Source organism: Mirounga angustirostris, unplaced genomic scaffold (genome assembly GCF_029215605.1).
Source record: "Mirounga angustirostris isolate CCGP_5_RB_7025 unplaced genomic scaffold, mMirAng1.0.hap1 SCAF_12, whole genome shotgun sequence".
Classification (NCBI taxonomy): Eukaryota; Metazoa; Chordata; class Mammalia; order Carnivora; family Phocidae; genus Mirounga; species Mirounga angustirostris.
In genome coordinates, this window is record NW_026991720.1 from 12,864,708 (window position 1) to 12,881,130 (window position 16,423).

Genomic DNA, 16,423 nt, shown 5'->3' on the forward strand with positions numbered 1-16,423 from the left:
ATCAAGCAAAACCCAACCAGAAGTAAGCTAGTAGAGTCACTAGGAACACTAGGTAAGGCAGACAGACTGGGGCCGAGGCAGTGCTGGTGCTGAAGAGAATCGCTCTAGGACAGGGTCCAAACGCGAGGAAATGAAGCCATTTGAAACCTGAGAGCATCTACTGACATCATCTCAAGATATAAAAAGCAAAAATGAACTATAGAGGGAAACAGAAAAACCCCCAATAACAGTGGGAGATTTCCAAAAGCCCCCTCTCAATATAGTTAAAGCAGAAGAAAAAATCAGTAAGGACACAGAAGACCAGAACCACACAATGAACAGACTTGACTTACTGGACATGTGCAGAACTGGTACCTGATAATGAAAACAAAACACACCCCAGGCCATTAGTGGACCATAATGCAATTAAGCAAGAAATCAATAACAAAAAGATAAGTAGAAAAACTTTATATTCGGAAATTTAAAAACATGTCTAAATAACTCATAGGTCAATCAAAAATCATGATGGGAATTAGAAAATATTTTTAAATGAATGATAATGAAAATACTATATATCAACACTTAGAAGATGCAGTTGGAGCAATAGAGGGAAATTTATAGCTTTCAATACATAGGATAAGGGTAAAAAATAAGCATCCAAGTTAAAATGTGAGAACAGCAGAAAAAAATCCAAAGTAAGTAGAATGAAGGAAATAGTAAAAACAGACTAGAAATTCATGAAACAAACATAAACGAGGATCAACAAGCCAAAAAATGATTCTTGACAAGGATTAATTGACATACTTCTCACAAGACTATTGAGAGAAAAATAAGAGGGCACAAATAAATAAATGAAGGATTAAAACAAGATATTACAACTGTTACAGAAACTTACAAGTTAAAAATTGGAAATTATTAACTTGATACCAATTAAATTGAAACCTAGATGGAAGCAGCAAATTCCTTGAAGATATCGCCTTACCAAAATTAATTCGAGAATAGAACTTGACTACTTCTAGAACCATTAAAGACATTTAATATACAAAACATTTTGCCCTCAAAGACAGCTCCAGGTCCAGATGGTCTGATTGGAGTTCACTCGAACATTCAAGGAAGATCTCTTATGTAAGTATTCTGGGCTCTCTCACACATAGAGTTTAACGTGCATTACAAACACTCACATCAATGTCAGTTCTCTTCCCCTTTCTCCCATCCCTGGAGACAGACACCTGGAAGACCACATCAAAGACCAGGTGGACAAAAGAGTTCAACGTTTCATGGTAAGCTGGACTAAATTACCTTTTCATCTCTGATTTCATGAAAGTGTGTAATATTAAAAATAAACCACAGACTTACAAACATGACAACAGAGTGATTTTCACCAAATGCACACACCTGAGTACTCACCACACACATATCACTTAAAAGTCAACAAGGTGGAGTCTTAGGGCATCTTCTATCTAGCACAATTCCTTCTAACTTATTTTTGTCCCTTTTTCTTAGCTAAATATTGCCAATTCTAAAGCTTTACCACTGAAAATTCCTCACCAGAGAGAAAATGTTTACCTGTCTGTGGAGCTACCAAGAAATTAACTACTCAAAGTGGAAATATTTTTATTTTTAGGAAAAGAATTCTTACAGCTATAACTACTTTCATCTTCCAAGAGACAATGATTCCACATCCTAGCTTTCAGATGACAGGAACCAAATTCATGCCTCCATCTAATCTTATTCTGAAAATGAAAAGCTGACAATGCTTTGAAAAAAAACAAAACCACTTTTATTAACGATCAGAACAAAGACACAACGTTGATCTCTCTGCTCCCAGCTTCTTACGTGATAAGTGATTTCTGCTACAAAGTCAAGAGAAGAGGATAAGTCATAAGGAGTGGTAGCTCGGATAAAATCAACACTCTGGAGTGTTCTTACCTTAACGACAGTCACATCCATGCCAGATAAGTGTAAAATCGGGGCAGCATTTTTTTCAAATAGAGTCCTTGCTTTGCTGTAAAGGAAAAAAAAATTTTGACACAAGTTCTCAAGAGGAAGAAAAAATAGCCCAACCATCTTCGCTAGAGTAGAACAAGAAACAGCCTGAGAAACACAGGTTTCCTTCTTTTGTGCAAGTGCAGAAAGTCAAACAATGAGTCATCAGGTTCTACGAATAGAAATGGAGACGTTAACACTCTGGGGCCTCCAGGAGTTTACTTTCTAATACAATCAGCTCTCACCATTTGGGATGCTTGCAGTTCATTATCTAGCTCCTCTAGAGGAAGAATGCAACACTACATATGGCCCCTCTCAGGACATAATGCTTGATTCATTCGGCGAGTATTTATTGAGCACCTACTACGTGCTAGACACAGGGGGTCGGAGCTAGGGATATAACAAGACAAAGTAGACAAAACACCTGCAACTTAAGTAGGATGTAATAAGTCCTCATATAACTTATTTATATTCCAGTGGTAGAGGGAGGACAGTGTATTTAACATTTTTCATGTGGCCTGAGGGAATAAATTTATTAATTCTAACTCAGTGGATATACAACCTTTGAGGGAGAAATACATCCTTTTTATACTAGAGGTATCTCCATTTCTTGAATTTCAAACCTGTCGTGAAATCCCTGGAGAAAGAGCAAAATTCTTTTCCACGAAGGCAGAAATTCTGCTAAGAAAAGGAAAGTCTGAAATTATCTAATGCAACTTTAGGATAATGGGCAGCTTGTCTGAAGCTCCCAGGCAGTCACATCCTTCTCTTTGTGGCCCCATCACTTTGTATACACCCCTGTGAGGAATTTCCATATGGCATGACAATCAGTGATTTGCAGGACAGTCTTTGGGATGAGACTGGAAGCCTTGCAAAAACAGACACCAAATATTATAATCCTAGAGCCCCCCAGCCTCTAGGATTATGTCTGGCACACTCAGAAGATACTTAAGTATCTGATGAATTAATGCACTGATGCGTGAATAAATGAACCTGCCCCAAATGCAGACATGTAAATTCTGCGGGAAAGGAAACAGCAGGATTGCGAAGTCTTGTGAGAACAGAAACAGTTAAAGAGCCTTTGGAGAGAGAGAGAGAGAGAGTGTGTGTGTGTGCGTGTGCGTGTGTTTTAAAAGCATTGTACACATCATTCTTAGAGTGACTCTTGTCTAATTCCGGTCAGGAGTCAGAAACACAGCCCAGGAATCAAGGGATGCAAAAGTTGCAAGAAGTCCCCAATGGCATGGTCTCAAAGTTTAACATGCCAATCAGTGGACCTGTTTTTCACCCAAATATTTTCAACTATTGCATCAGGGGGAAAAAAGCAAACAAAAACTAGAACTTTCAAAACAACAGCGAACATGTAACTTTCACATCCACATTTACTCAGTCCTTTTTCAAAGATTTTTTTTTTTTAAACCAGTGATGCATGCTTTGACTCTCTTAAGAGTATTTTATACTAGAATTCTAGAGATGCTAAGGTAGCTAATGAGGTGCATGTATAGTCATGCACAAAACAAATTCAACATTCTTTAAAAAGAAATAACCACCAAATGGCAGACAGAAGTACATAACATATCTTATGAATTAAAATAGAAATGGAGAAATTGAGGGCGCCTGGGTGGCTCAGTTGGTTAAGCGACTGCCTTCGGCTCAGGTCATGATCCTGGAGTCCCTGGATCGAGTCCTGCATCGGGCTCCCTGCTCAGCAGGGAGTCTGCTTCTCCCTCTGACCCTTCCCCCTCTCATGTGCTCTCTGTCTCTCTCATTCTCTCTGTCTCAAATAAATAAATAAAATCTTTAAAAAAAATAAAAAATAAAATAAATAAAAAAATAAAAAGAAATGGAGAAATTGAAACACATTTTCACAAGGACCATTCAAAAAAAAGTATCTCAGACCAAGGGCCTACCTGAGCATGCTGTAAGCAAATTATACAAATATCCCCTCCCCTTTCTCCTGACCTGAATGCTTATTGGAACAAACAGGAAAGGCTAAATGAAAATTCCCCCTTTCCAGCTCACCACTTCTGGGGCTTAACCCAACAACAAAAGGCTAAGCTGGTGATACTACAAATGTTTCCCCTTCCAGGGTGGTTTTCATTACTGGATTGATAAGACAGTATCAGCTGGAGGTAGATCAGCTCTATCTGAGAAGCAAAACTCTGGACAAGTCTCAGTCAGCTATATTAATCATTTTTTTTTTTAATATTTTTTATTTATTTATTTGAGAGAGAGAATGAGAGAGAGAGAGCACATGAGAGGGGGGAGGGTCAGAGGGAGAAGCAGACTCCCTGCCGAGCAGGGAGCCCGATGCGGGACTCGATCCCGGAACTCCAGGATCATGACCTGAGCCGAAGGCAGTCGCTTAACCAACTGAGCCAACCAGGCGCCCTATATTCATCATTTTTAACAAATCTGTAAGCTCCTCCAAGTTGAAGAAATAATGATTTGAACATTTGGGCTTTTATTCACATCTTTATGTGATGCCACAGCTACGGAAAATCTCTAAAATTCTAATGTTCCATATAAAAGATTGAAAAACAAGTGCTACCAGTAAGAAATGCATTATTTATTATATAATTAAAGGTGAGACAGCACCAGAACTAAATAAAAACTTTAGATACCTACCGCAATTTCCAGGTTCACGTACACACACAAAAATAATTACTTCTTAATGTATTATTTATTAATGCTAAACACACAGTTATCTTACTTCTTAAAGCGCCTATGTAGTTTTAAACCAGTACTACATAATGAAATAGCTACATGATGAATTATATATTACGTGTCAGAGTAGAGCCAAGATGATAAAAAGAGTGCAATTAAATAGTGAAAGCTTTAGGAAAATAAAAAAAAAGATGCTGGAGAGCTTCAGAGTGGTCGATACCCAGAAGCACACAGGGATTCACCTTGCTAAAGGGGACAATAACTTTAGCAGACTTTCCCTAGCCTCACCTTTAAAGATAAAATTATTCTACTTGTAAACAATAATCCAACTTTAAAAACGCCAATACATTTACATGTAAAAATATAAACAGAACCTAAAACTGCTCTAAAAAAGTTTGTTTTTTTAATGTAATTATCCCTTATAAGTAGGAACTTTTAAAAGTAACAGATTATAGCTTAAACAAACTGCCATATATTTTTCTGTATCAGAATTAGCAAGTTCCTAACTAAGTAGGTCTCTAAAGGAACAGGACCTAGAACAGTTATATTAAAGTAGGCAGAGGGAGAGCTACGAGCACTTTCAGGAAGGGTGGGGGAGCAAAGTAGAGAATGTTTTGAACCTAGCCGACAGGTCAATAATAATCACAGTGGCTTATATTCCCTTCGCTCAGTGCTTACCATGAAATGGAAATGCTGAGCACATCATAGCCATTATTTCACTTAATTGCAAAGGCACCTATTCTATATGGCAATTTTATAAGGTATGAACTATTACTTTTCCCACTTTACAGATGAGTGCACTGAGGATTGAAGCTAAGTAACTCCCTTATCACAGAGCAGAAGAATATATAAGTCCCGTCCTTCAAACTCCAGAGCCCACAGTTCTCTACTAGCTTCTGCCACAGGCCACCACTGCTTAATTATCTTAGATATTTTGACTGTGTTGTGTTAGAACCTGTTCATTTGTTGGTATTGTTTAGTATTGGTATTAAACAAGAATGATCAATAGGCATTAAGACTGGTGTTTATGGGGGAGGGAAGCGGCCCTAACAAAGCCCGTCCAGTAGGATTCAATTAGGCAGAGTCACAGAGCCAGTTTAGACAATCTGTAGGTAAATATCTTAAACTGCAGAATTCAAAATAAGGCGTGGTGTGCTTGGGTGGCTCAGTCGGTTAAGCGTCCGACTCTTGATTTCAGCTCAGTTCGTGATCTTGGAGTTGTGAGACTGAGCCCGGTACCAGGCTCCATGCTACGTGTGGAGCCTGCTTAGGATTCTCACTCTTTCCCTCCCTCTCCCCCTCTGCCCCTCCCTGCTCAAGCTCTCGCTCTATCCAAAAAAAAAAGCATGATTTGTCCTTATATCTGTAAAGCCACATTCACTATCTCAAATTACTAGAGAAACTTATTTCAGAACTCCTGCGTCTTACACAAGACTAGTTACAAGCTGGTCCCAACTAGTCTTTTTGTTGTTGTTCTTAATATCTTGATGTCATCTAAGATCTTATAGAATCCAATCTAACACATATTTTTTTTTAAAGATTTTATTTATTTGGCCGAGAGAGAGAGAGAGAGAGAGAGCACCCTAGCAGGGGGAGTGGCAGAGGGAGAGGGAGAAGCAGGCTCCCTGCTGAGCAAGGAGCCCAACACGGGGCTTGATCCTGAGGATCCTCTCAGGATCCTCAGAACCCTGAGCCAAAGGCAGACACTTAACCGAATGAGCCACCCAGGCGCCCCAGAATCCAACCTAATACATATTTATTAATTTTCCAATCCTCAAAAAAGACAAAGAATTGTTCTGGTCACTAGGGATAATAAAAGATATCACTCCCCTCCCCACCCCACAGAACCTTTTCATTCTTACTATTTTTAAAAAATAATTTTAAGTTTTAAATGATTTCTTCTAAAAACCTTCAACAAGGTCTTTTTTATTCACCTCTCCAACTGAATGAGAACTGCAACGAACATTGAAACAAATTTTTTTTGCTTAAGGTACTTTTTAAAAAATTTATAGACTTTATTTTTTAGAGCAGTTTTTAAGTTCAAAGTAAAAATGAGTGGAAAACAGAATTTCCATGGGCCCTCTGCCCTGTTACACACACAGCCTCCCCCACTTTCAACATCTTGCACCAGGGTGGGACCTTTGTTACAATAAATGAACAGATATACGTGATTATCGACCAAAGTCCCACCTATTCTTCACACCTGAATTCCCACAATTTCCTCACACAACTCTTCCAGGTCAGCTAGACCAGGTCACAGACTGGCCTGCAATATAGCAAGGGACATAACAAGTTACCCCTGTGGCTAGGCCCCCGCTGCCCCGAGCTATTTCCTCAGTCAGGAAGATTGAGTGTTCTCCCTCTGCTGACCTCCAAGACTTAGCTCAAGGTTCACTCCTTTTAGAATGTTTCTGATTTCACAAGCCCACAATGTTCCTGGCCATTGTGGAACATCCTGGAACAGAGAAGTCCCAATCATTTACATCACAACAGCAGGAACTATCCTCAAGCAGGTAAGACTCACTTGAGAGTATTAATTCTGGGATTTTTTTTTTAAGATTTATTTATTTTAGGGGGGAGCAGAGGGAGAGAGCAAGAATCCTGAAGCCGACTCCCCACTAAGTGCAGAACCCAACAACAGGGCTCAATCCCAGCACCCTGAGATCACGACCTGAGCCGAAACCAAGAGTTGGCCGCCCAACTGACTGAGCCACCCAGGCACCCCTAATTCTGGGATTTTTATTAAATTTCAATTAGACAAGTTTGCCAAGCATCAGTTAGCTTTACAGTTATAGCTCATTAATCGCTATTTCTCCATTACAAATTAATCTCGTTGCTAGACGAGCAGGGAACCTACTTCTTCCAATTCTACACAGTCCAACCAGCTTCCTGATATTCTGTGACATTCCCCCCCCGCCGCAGGAAAACTGAGTATGTGACAAATCACAAACTGAACTACCCTCTGCAAGCTGCAGGATTGAGAAAAACCGTCGCCTTCTTCACTTGTGCATTGGGAGGAATGAGTTGATTGCCAAACACCTAAAAAGGAAAAAAGGAAAGTTTTAAGCAAATATCCTTTATTCAGTTAGCGATTATATATATTCTTTCGTTCCAAAGGGATTTCTTCCAGGAGACATGGTACCTACTCTGGGGGGAAAAATGTTCTTTCATGATTTCATATTGACAAAAATACCATGAACAACAACCAAGTCTACCATTATTTAATGACAATCAGCTAAATTTTGTAAAAAAACAAAAAAACAAAACAAAACAAACAAAACAAAACCCTGCTTCAACAGAGGTAAGTAACTATTCTAAGATGTGGCTAGGTTTATTATAAACACATAACCAGCAAGGCCACAGTCTATCAGAAGTAAAGTTTAATCCACCTGCCCACAGTCTTCAGAGTATAATCTTTTTCTCCTTCAATTTGTTACTAAAGCTTATTCATAAAGAACTTTTGTGATACCAATTAATCTTCATATTTTCATACATGTAAAAAAATAAACTTAATCGTCTATTTGCCTCCTCCTCTTTGCAACCTTCTATAACTTGATAACTAAATAGCATCAACTAGGGGATTAAGGAATGCACTTGTGATGAGCAATGGGTGTTGTATGTAAGTGATGAATCACTACATTCTACTCCTGAAACCCATCTACCATATATGTTAGCTAACTAGACTTTAAATACAAACTTGAAATAAGAACAATAATAATAAATAGCATCAACTGACAAGGAAAAGAAATATAATTAATATTTACTAACCACCTAGTATTTGCCGCTGTCCTACACATTATCCTTAGCTCTCAGAAACTTAGGACGTATTAAATGTTCTCATTTTAATAGTTCAGAAAACCAAGATGCAGAAAGATTAAGTCAAAGTCCCACAGTTAATAAATTACAAGCCTAGAATTCACATCTAACTCCAAAACCCCAACTTCTACTCGGTCAGCTCTGAACAGCAGATAAAGGAGGAGGCAGAGTTCGGAGGCACACAGAACCAGGTGTGCAGCCTCAAAGTAAGAACGTGAGCTAATGCTATTCCACCTGGACTGAAGAAGACCACCAACAAAAATGAGGAAAACACCAGAGTCAAAATGTTGAGTCTTGTTGGTGGGGATCAGGTCTGGGCCAAGGAGGCAGAATTCAGGTATGGAAGCACAAAGTAAAGACAGGAGAAAAATGAGTTACACCAAGATTTTTATTAAGTGACCACCACCTCCCTGACAGTCCACCAGGGAGCCGTTCTCTGCATGGTCTATTTCTTGCTTTAAAACAAAACAAAAAATACACTTTTTCTGAATGCTTCAGAAAGAAATATTGTTTCCTGAATTCGACCTTAATATTCTGCTGCCAAATCTCCAAACATTGTAATGTGTTCTTTTTCTATCCATAGTTTTTCTGGAATGTGGCCAGAAATTACTCAGTCAGCCAGTTTCTCCAGCCTACCAGACTCCAGATCTACAGTTCCAGATTATTCTTTGTCTTAGTTTCTTACCTACCTGCAACTCCAGGCGCAGGTTTACGGTGCGTTAAGGAGTTTATGTAAGACTATAGTGAATTGAGATTATGTGAGATTAAAAAAATCACTCTTTCAAGAATTTAGACTGTAAAGGGAAGCCATAAACAGGAAAAGTAACTGGAGTAGGCTCTAAGGATGAATTCGCTTCCATTTGCCAGATGGAAGGAGCTCCCTGGGTGCTGGGAAGGAACGAACTCCAGCCATGGGAAGAGGTAAATAGGAGAATGAGCAGCGACTAGAGGAAGAGTCTCTGAGAAAGGATGAGACGGCATTCAGCGCAGAGGGGGAAGAGGCATTTTGCGTCCACAAGAAAGAGGACCCTGCGACCACCCTTCCTTTGGGAGACCAAGAAAAGGCTCCCCTCCCAAGCTTTTCTACTTGCTAATGGAAAATTAGCTCAGGGTGGGGAATCACCTCACCTTGGGGTGGGGATCATTCATTTTCAAAACAGCAGAGCCATAGGAGATAAAACAAAAGAGTAATCAAAATCTTAAAACACAGTTTTAGAACACTTAGATCACCACCAAAGAGAGGAATGTATTAATACGATCTATTGTCATTGTCATCCGTGAAAACATTTCGGTAACAAACATGAGGTCTGCCACCCACCTCCTTCCACTAAATACATCATACCTTTGTCATTTTTTACTTCAGTTTCTTTTTTTGGTATTTCTGATATCATAAGCTTAAACGACATACAACAAAAAGGCAACTCAGTCAGGGAAATTCACCTGCAAGGCATAACGTACAAACTTGGAAGGGAGGGAAGAACAAAAAGGTGGTCTTGAACTCCAAAGGATTTATAATTTAACAAGAATACCGCCAGATAGGATTATTTAAGTGCAGTATCATGGGCCTGGGAGAACAATGCACACATGGTATGAATCAGCTGTGCTAAACAGACAGGCTTTAAAAATATGAATCAAGGGCTTTAAAGAAGATTTGACTTTAAGGGGTAACACCTGTCCTGAACAGAAATCCTTGGGGGTTATTTGGATCAGGGAAGATTCAGGGCTTAGCACGATCTTTAAGGACAACCACAGACAGAAACAAATTCCGAGAGCTCCAACCAGCCCATGTATGTGTTCTTAGGACTAATCCAGAAGTAAACAAGTCTCAAGGGGTGGGCGTTAGAACTGCTCTTCACCAGATGGTTAACTTCCTCCCGCTCTGTTCCGAGCTGGCTCTCGACCTAACTCATCATCCCCTGACAGCAGGGGGAAAAATCCACACTGCTCCGATGCAAGGCACCGTGCTGGTCCCCTGGAATAGCCCGAGTTTTCTGCACAACGGAGATAAAGCAGGTTTTAATTTTAGCACATTAAATGATATTACCTGAGCTTCTTGACAGGCTGCTCTCCTTAGCAGGTTGTCACTATCAAAGTAAACAAAGAGAATGAACATCAGCTTTAATAAGCAGGTTACGATCCAAACAAATAAAACTTTTTTTTTCTTTTTTAAATATGCACAACTCTTTCCTATAAAACACCCAAGTGAAAGTTTCTTAAAGACCTGTGACACATTATGAGCACATGTGAAAAGTACTTTCTCTGAGTGAAATCCTGTGTTAAGTATTTCCATAGAATGGTAGGCAAAAGACCCCCTCCCTCCAAGATGTCTACATCCTCATTCCCAGAACATGAAAATACAATACCTTAGGTGGCAAAGGGGATTTAACAGATGTGATTAAGTTTAGGATCTGGAGATGGGAAGATAATCCTGGATTATGCAGGGGAGCCTAATCTCATCACAAGGGTCCTTAAAAGCACAGAAAATTTTCCTGGCTGTGATCAGCAGCAAATGTGACTGTGGAGAAAGGGTCAGAAAGGTGCAAGCTTGCTGGCACTCAACACGGGAGGAGGCCACAAGTCAAGGAATGCGGGTACCCTCTAGAAGCTGGAAAAGCAAGGAAATGGCTTCTCCTCTAGAGCCTCCAGAAGGAATGCAGTCCTTGTTGACACCTTGACTTTAGTGCACTAAGACCTGTGTTGGACTTGTAACCCACAGAACTGTAAGATAATAGATGTGTGTTGTGTGAAATCACGAAGTTTATGGTAATTTGTTAGCGCAGCAACAGAAGATCAATGCACATATCCTGCATGTGTCTTATCCAGTGGAAATTACTCAGTTTGTTTGCCAGAAATAAATTTGATGTTTAGTTGCTTTTGCTACTGTGTTAGCTCTTATTTTTTATATCTCTGTCAGACACTCAATTACTGCACAAGTGGGAAATTTTGGCATGAGGTGAAACTTTGGCTTGCAAAAATGAAAACGTTCTATCAGAAAAATGTTCATCTATGTAACATAAAGGTTCCTAAAATGTGTTTATGCCATTTATACCTGTAAGAGTACCTTAAATGGCTGATTGCCCACCAGGCGCCAGAATCTTCTTGTTGAGTCAACTCTAATGCAAGTTGCTGGCATTGCTAAGATAGTAACTTCAACCTGGTTAACAACAGTTAAAAACGCTCAGCCAATAAACAATTTATAGCAAAGAACTAAAGAGAGAAAAGGTTCTTTCACTTAAATTCTTTCTTAAAAAAAAAAAATCTCTTCCTAGACCTTCCTTCTAACATTGAAGACCTTGAATTTTGCATTTTTACAGTTATTCAAAACCTAATTTTGATAGTTAAGTCTGAACTAAAAGAGATTAAACAACTTCCGCTTTTTACACAGCTGCTGTCCAAGGCTACACAATGATTTTCCTTCCACAGCCAGGCTGGAGAACAACCTCTAGATGTCAAAAAGCAGTCGGCTTTAGCAAGAAAGCACCCTGCGTGGGGAAAGAGCAATGCTGCCTGTCTGTGGGTATTTACTCAAAGAATACAAAACCACTTAATTTGAAGGGATATGTACACCCCTATGTTTATAGCAGCATTTTCTACAAGAGCCAAATTATGGAAGCAGCCCAAGTGTCCACTGACTGATGAATGGACAAAGATGTGGGGTGTATACACACACACACACACACACACACACAGGAATATTATTCAGCCATAAAAAAGAGTGAAATCTTGCCATTTGCAAGGACATGGATAGAGCTAGAGAGTATAATGCTAAGTGAGATAAGTCAGTCAGGGAAAGACAAACACCATATGATTTCATTCATATGTGGAATTTAAGAAACAAGACAAGCAAAGGGAAAGAAAAAGAAATTAAGAAACAGACTCCTAACTAGAGAGAACAAACTGATGGTTACCAGAGGGGAGGTGGGTAAAATCAGTGATGGGGCTGAAAGAGGGCACTTGTGATGAGCACTGGGTGATGCATGAAAGTGTAGAATCACTCCCGTACACCTGAAACTAAATGAACACTGTATGTTAACTATACTGGAATTAAAATTTAATTTAAAAAATACTGCCCATCTGAAACCTAAGAACAATGTTCAATTAAAATTACACCACCATACCTCAAAAGTGCATGCTGTTCTATAATAAACATTTTAGGAGGACCAATCCCTTGGAAGTCTAGTCCACAAGGCACCTTAATTGCCAGGCTCAGTCCCCACTTACTTGAGTGATATTGCCCCACTATTCCCCCTCGGCAAAAGGTAGGTGCATGAGCTTCTCTCCCTTCCCCCATGCAAGACTCACGAATATTCACGTTTTGCTCTCCTACCCAAATGCTCTCAGTGAATCATCCTAATAGCAACGATTATATAGATCTTACACACGTACATACAAGATGAGGTCAATTCAAGGTACAGAATAGTCAAATATTTAAAAATAATATGTCAACAACCCTTAATAGTTGATTCTGACACCTCCCATTCATGACTTCTATACAATGATGAGGTAAGATACTAAATCCTTAGCAACCGCTAGATCACCAAATAAACCTGCGTTCCTTGTAGTAACCTGAGCATTGTCACTGGATCCCCCTGAATTAGGCTAATCCTCAGTCCAGCTTCCACACTAGCCCTGAGGGGGGTACCACTACCACCACACAGAACCACACAGAACTGTGCTCCTCCAAACACCGACTGTTTTTTTCCTACAGATAGAATAACCTGTGCCTCCGGTCTCTTCTCTGATGAACGCATCCTACAGACTGTTCTGTACAAGCTCTCTACACTACTATAAAGGCTGTATATACTATAAAGGCCTGTATATCCCTGTCCATTTCCCCCAGCTGGCTCCTCCCGTCCCACTAGGGGCAGGCCTCTGAAGGTGCCAGGATCCTCGGGGTCATCAGTAAGATACCATCCTCCTTACCGCATTTCAGCCACATGGATTCCTGTGGGCCTAGATGAAAAGAGAATGGCCCCAAATAAATACAAGAATACAGCACCTTGGATCACAGTTTCCTAAATTCTTTTTTGCTAGTAGTAAAATTTTCAATGTTAACTTGTGATTAAGTATATGATTAAAGACCTCAGTTCTCTTGAGCTTGCTAATACTGCTTGATTTATCAGAGTGCTATTCAAAAATCAAGATTTCTTTATAATTATTTCCCTGGATCTTACTGTGCCAGATGGAATATGCTGTCAATGCCACCTGTGAGAAAGCTAGAATATGTACCAATTTAAATACTATGAAAGAAAATCTCATTATAACCATACTTAATCTTTTTAAATATCCAAAAATGGTATTAACCATCTTGATTTTGCTCTCTCAACCAAGCTGTTTCTAGAAATCAAACATGTCCTCAAAGAAAAAAGATTTCTCCCATTGATATATTCTGATCATCGATAGCCAGCTCTGAAAACTATTTCAAAAAAGAAATTCCAAAAATGTTCCAGGAAAGCCATGTTTATCGGAATAAAAGAGAAAATAACTTGAAATTCATGGAGCAATCCCACGTGCCAGATACTACAGCACCTGTTTTCACAAACCTTTAACCTTTGTAACAACCTTGCAAGACAGACATTATATTCTCAGCTTATGTATGAAGAAGTTAAGACTCAGAGAAGGAACGGACTTGCCCAAGATCACCGTGTTACTAAACAGTAGACTGGAATTCCAACCCATGCCAACCTGACTCTAAAATAAATGCTTTAATCCTTTTTCTTAACTTCAGACAACATTGAATGCACAATACTCATTAGTATATAGATTTTATAGCACATTCATTAATCACATTACTTCCTAATTCCATCTAATTTTTAAAATTTACATCCATAGTGTTGTTTTTTTTTTTTTATAATTTCTAATGTGATAAAGCTCCCAAAAGTAGCAGGTGAAATCAACTCACTTAACACACAGTGCTGGGTATGGTTCAATGACCCAGATTTGGTCCTGACCTGAAGCAGCTTCAGATCGAGTGGCAAAGAACAGCTCTTGACAAGTATCGGTGATAAAGTAAGAGACCTGTTTCTTGATAAAGGACGTGCCAGGCACTGTGCTAGGTGTGGATATACTGGTGAATAAGCCCAGCACTCCCCACCCTCACGAAGTTTACAGTTTAGAAGGGGAGAAAGACAATTCAACAGTGGTAACGTGACATGACTCTTATATGCTCCATAACAGGGGCCCATTTAGGAATATCTAACCTAGTCTTAGGGGAATTAGAGAAGGGTTTTTACAGGAAGTGACACTGCAGTGTAAATCTAGGGGAGAAATAAAAAGTAGCAGGGCAAAAACAGGGAGGGGAATACAGGCAAAGAACACAGCTTGAGAGTACGAGGCCGGCCAACCTCGGAAACGGAAAGTAGTTCAGGACAGCTGGAGGTGGCCTGCCATGGGAGGAGCCCCAAAAGAGGAGGACAGGCACCAGCCGGACCCCAGTGGACTTTGAAGCTATTTAAGGAATTGGGACTTGACCCTTAGGGCCATAAGAAGCCATGAGAGGGGTGCCTGGGTGGCTCAGTCGTTGGGCGTCTGCTTTCGGCTCAGGTCATGATCCCAGAGTCCTGGGATCGAGCCCCGCATTGGGCTCCCTGCTCGGTGGGGGGCCTGCTTCTCTCTCTCCACTCCCCCGCTTGTGTTCCCTCTCTCCCCTTCTCTGTCAAAGAATAGATAAAAATCTTAAAAAAAAAAAAAAAAGCCATGAGAGAGTTTCAGGAAGGTAAGTGAAGTGACCTGATTTACACATTAGAAGGATCATTCTAGTTGTAGTGTGAAGTCGGCCACGGTCAAGGCAAGACGGGATCTAAGGAGACCAGAGCGGGTTCTTCAGGAACGTAAGTCAGCGATGATGACATGAGGACCCCTGGAACCAGGATCGAGGAGAGGACAGAGGCAGCTGATATTTAAGAGGCAAACTTAATGGCTGGCCTGTGGGGATTGAGGGGGTCAAAGGCAGTGTCCACATTTTTTTTTTACTGAGCCCTTGGCAGAAGGTGGTACCACTCAGAGATGGAAGGCAGGAGGAGGTACTGGTTCAGGAGGGCGGAAGCTGGGCTTCATTCTGGATCTGTGGATCTGAGATAGCGGTGAGTGCAGGTGGAGGGGTCCAGGGGACAACTGGAAATACACGTCTGAAATTGCAGACATTGATCTTGACTAAAGACACATGTGGTAATAGTGGGCTGAGAGTGGAGCAGATTATCTACATGAGGCGGCGAGAAGCAGCAGGAAGAGATGCCCTGAGCCTTGCGACAGAGGACAGAGAACGCCAGATGAATCTCAACTACACTGACACTGCACCTCACTTGAAAACCAAAGGAAAAATGTGCAGAGGGGCGCCTGGCTGGCTCAGTCAGTGCAGCATGCGACACTTGATCTTGGGGTTGTGAATTCAAGCCTCACGTTGGGTGCAAAGATTACTTAAAAAAAAATCTTTAAAAAAAAATAAAGGAAAAGAAAAATGGGATGGATAACTGAGGAAAGAGGTTAAGAACCACTTCCTTATTCTCCATCATGCCCTCGATGCTGCCCCACTCTCGGCAAGCTGCACATTTTGTTCTTTCTAGAGCACACAATGAGCTTTACCCCTGCAGGGATTTGATTGTTCTACCCCCTCTCCCTTTTAAGAACTAGAAGGCCAAGCACAACCCCACCCACCCCTTTACCCCACCACACCCAGAACTGCTTGTCTTCTCTTTCTTCCTTCATTATAATAGCCTTGAATTCATGGATAATTCACCATTTTCTCTTCCACAGCACACAGCAGACTCTTGTAGATAAAAGGTATTCAATAAATAACTGTTTAATAAGTAAGCGGCAAATGTTTAAACAGGAGAGACTGACTCACCGTGCTCACAGGCAGGCTTTGTCCTGCAGGGAAAAACTGAAGGTGATTCTTTTTAGGAGTATTTGGCATTCTCGAGCCCACAGATCGCCTGGGATAGTTCTTCACTGTGATTACCACCAAAGGGCAAGAGGA

At 40.4% G+C, this 16,423-nt stretch overlaps 1 protein-coding gene across 4 annotated transcripts in view; it reads right to left on the reverse strand.

Annotated features, from left to right (window-relative positions):
• The window catches only part of AGK (acylglycerol kinase), an 82,135-nt gene that overhangs the window by 44,740 nt on the left and 20,972 nt on the right, over nt 1-16,423 (reverse strand). For 2 of the 4 annotated variants that reach the window (XR_010406339.1, XM_064574878.1), the window contains exons 3-6: nt 13,372-13,401; nt 10,493-10,532; nt 7,592-7,671; nt 1,909-1,984 (exon numbers count right to left, since the gene is read on the reverse strand). Coding sequence is in view for 3 of the 4 variants with exons in the window: in XM_064574878.1 (XP_064430948.1) it covers nt 1,909-1,984; nt 7,592-7,671; nt 10,493-10,532; nt 13,372-13,401 (226 nt within the window). In the remaining variant the exon portion in view is untranslated. The remainder of the gene's footprint in view (nt 1-1,908; nt 1,985-7,591; nt 7,672-10,492; nt 10,533-13,371; nt 13,402-16,423) is intronic. The other 2 variants (XM_045864160.2, XM_054505169.2) reach the window with 2 other exon arrangements.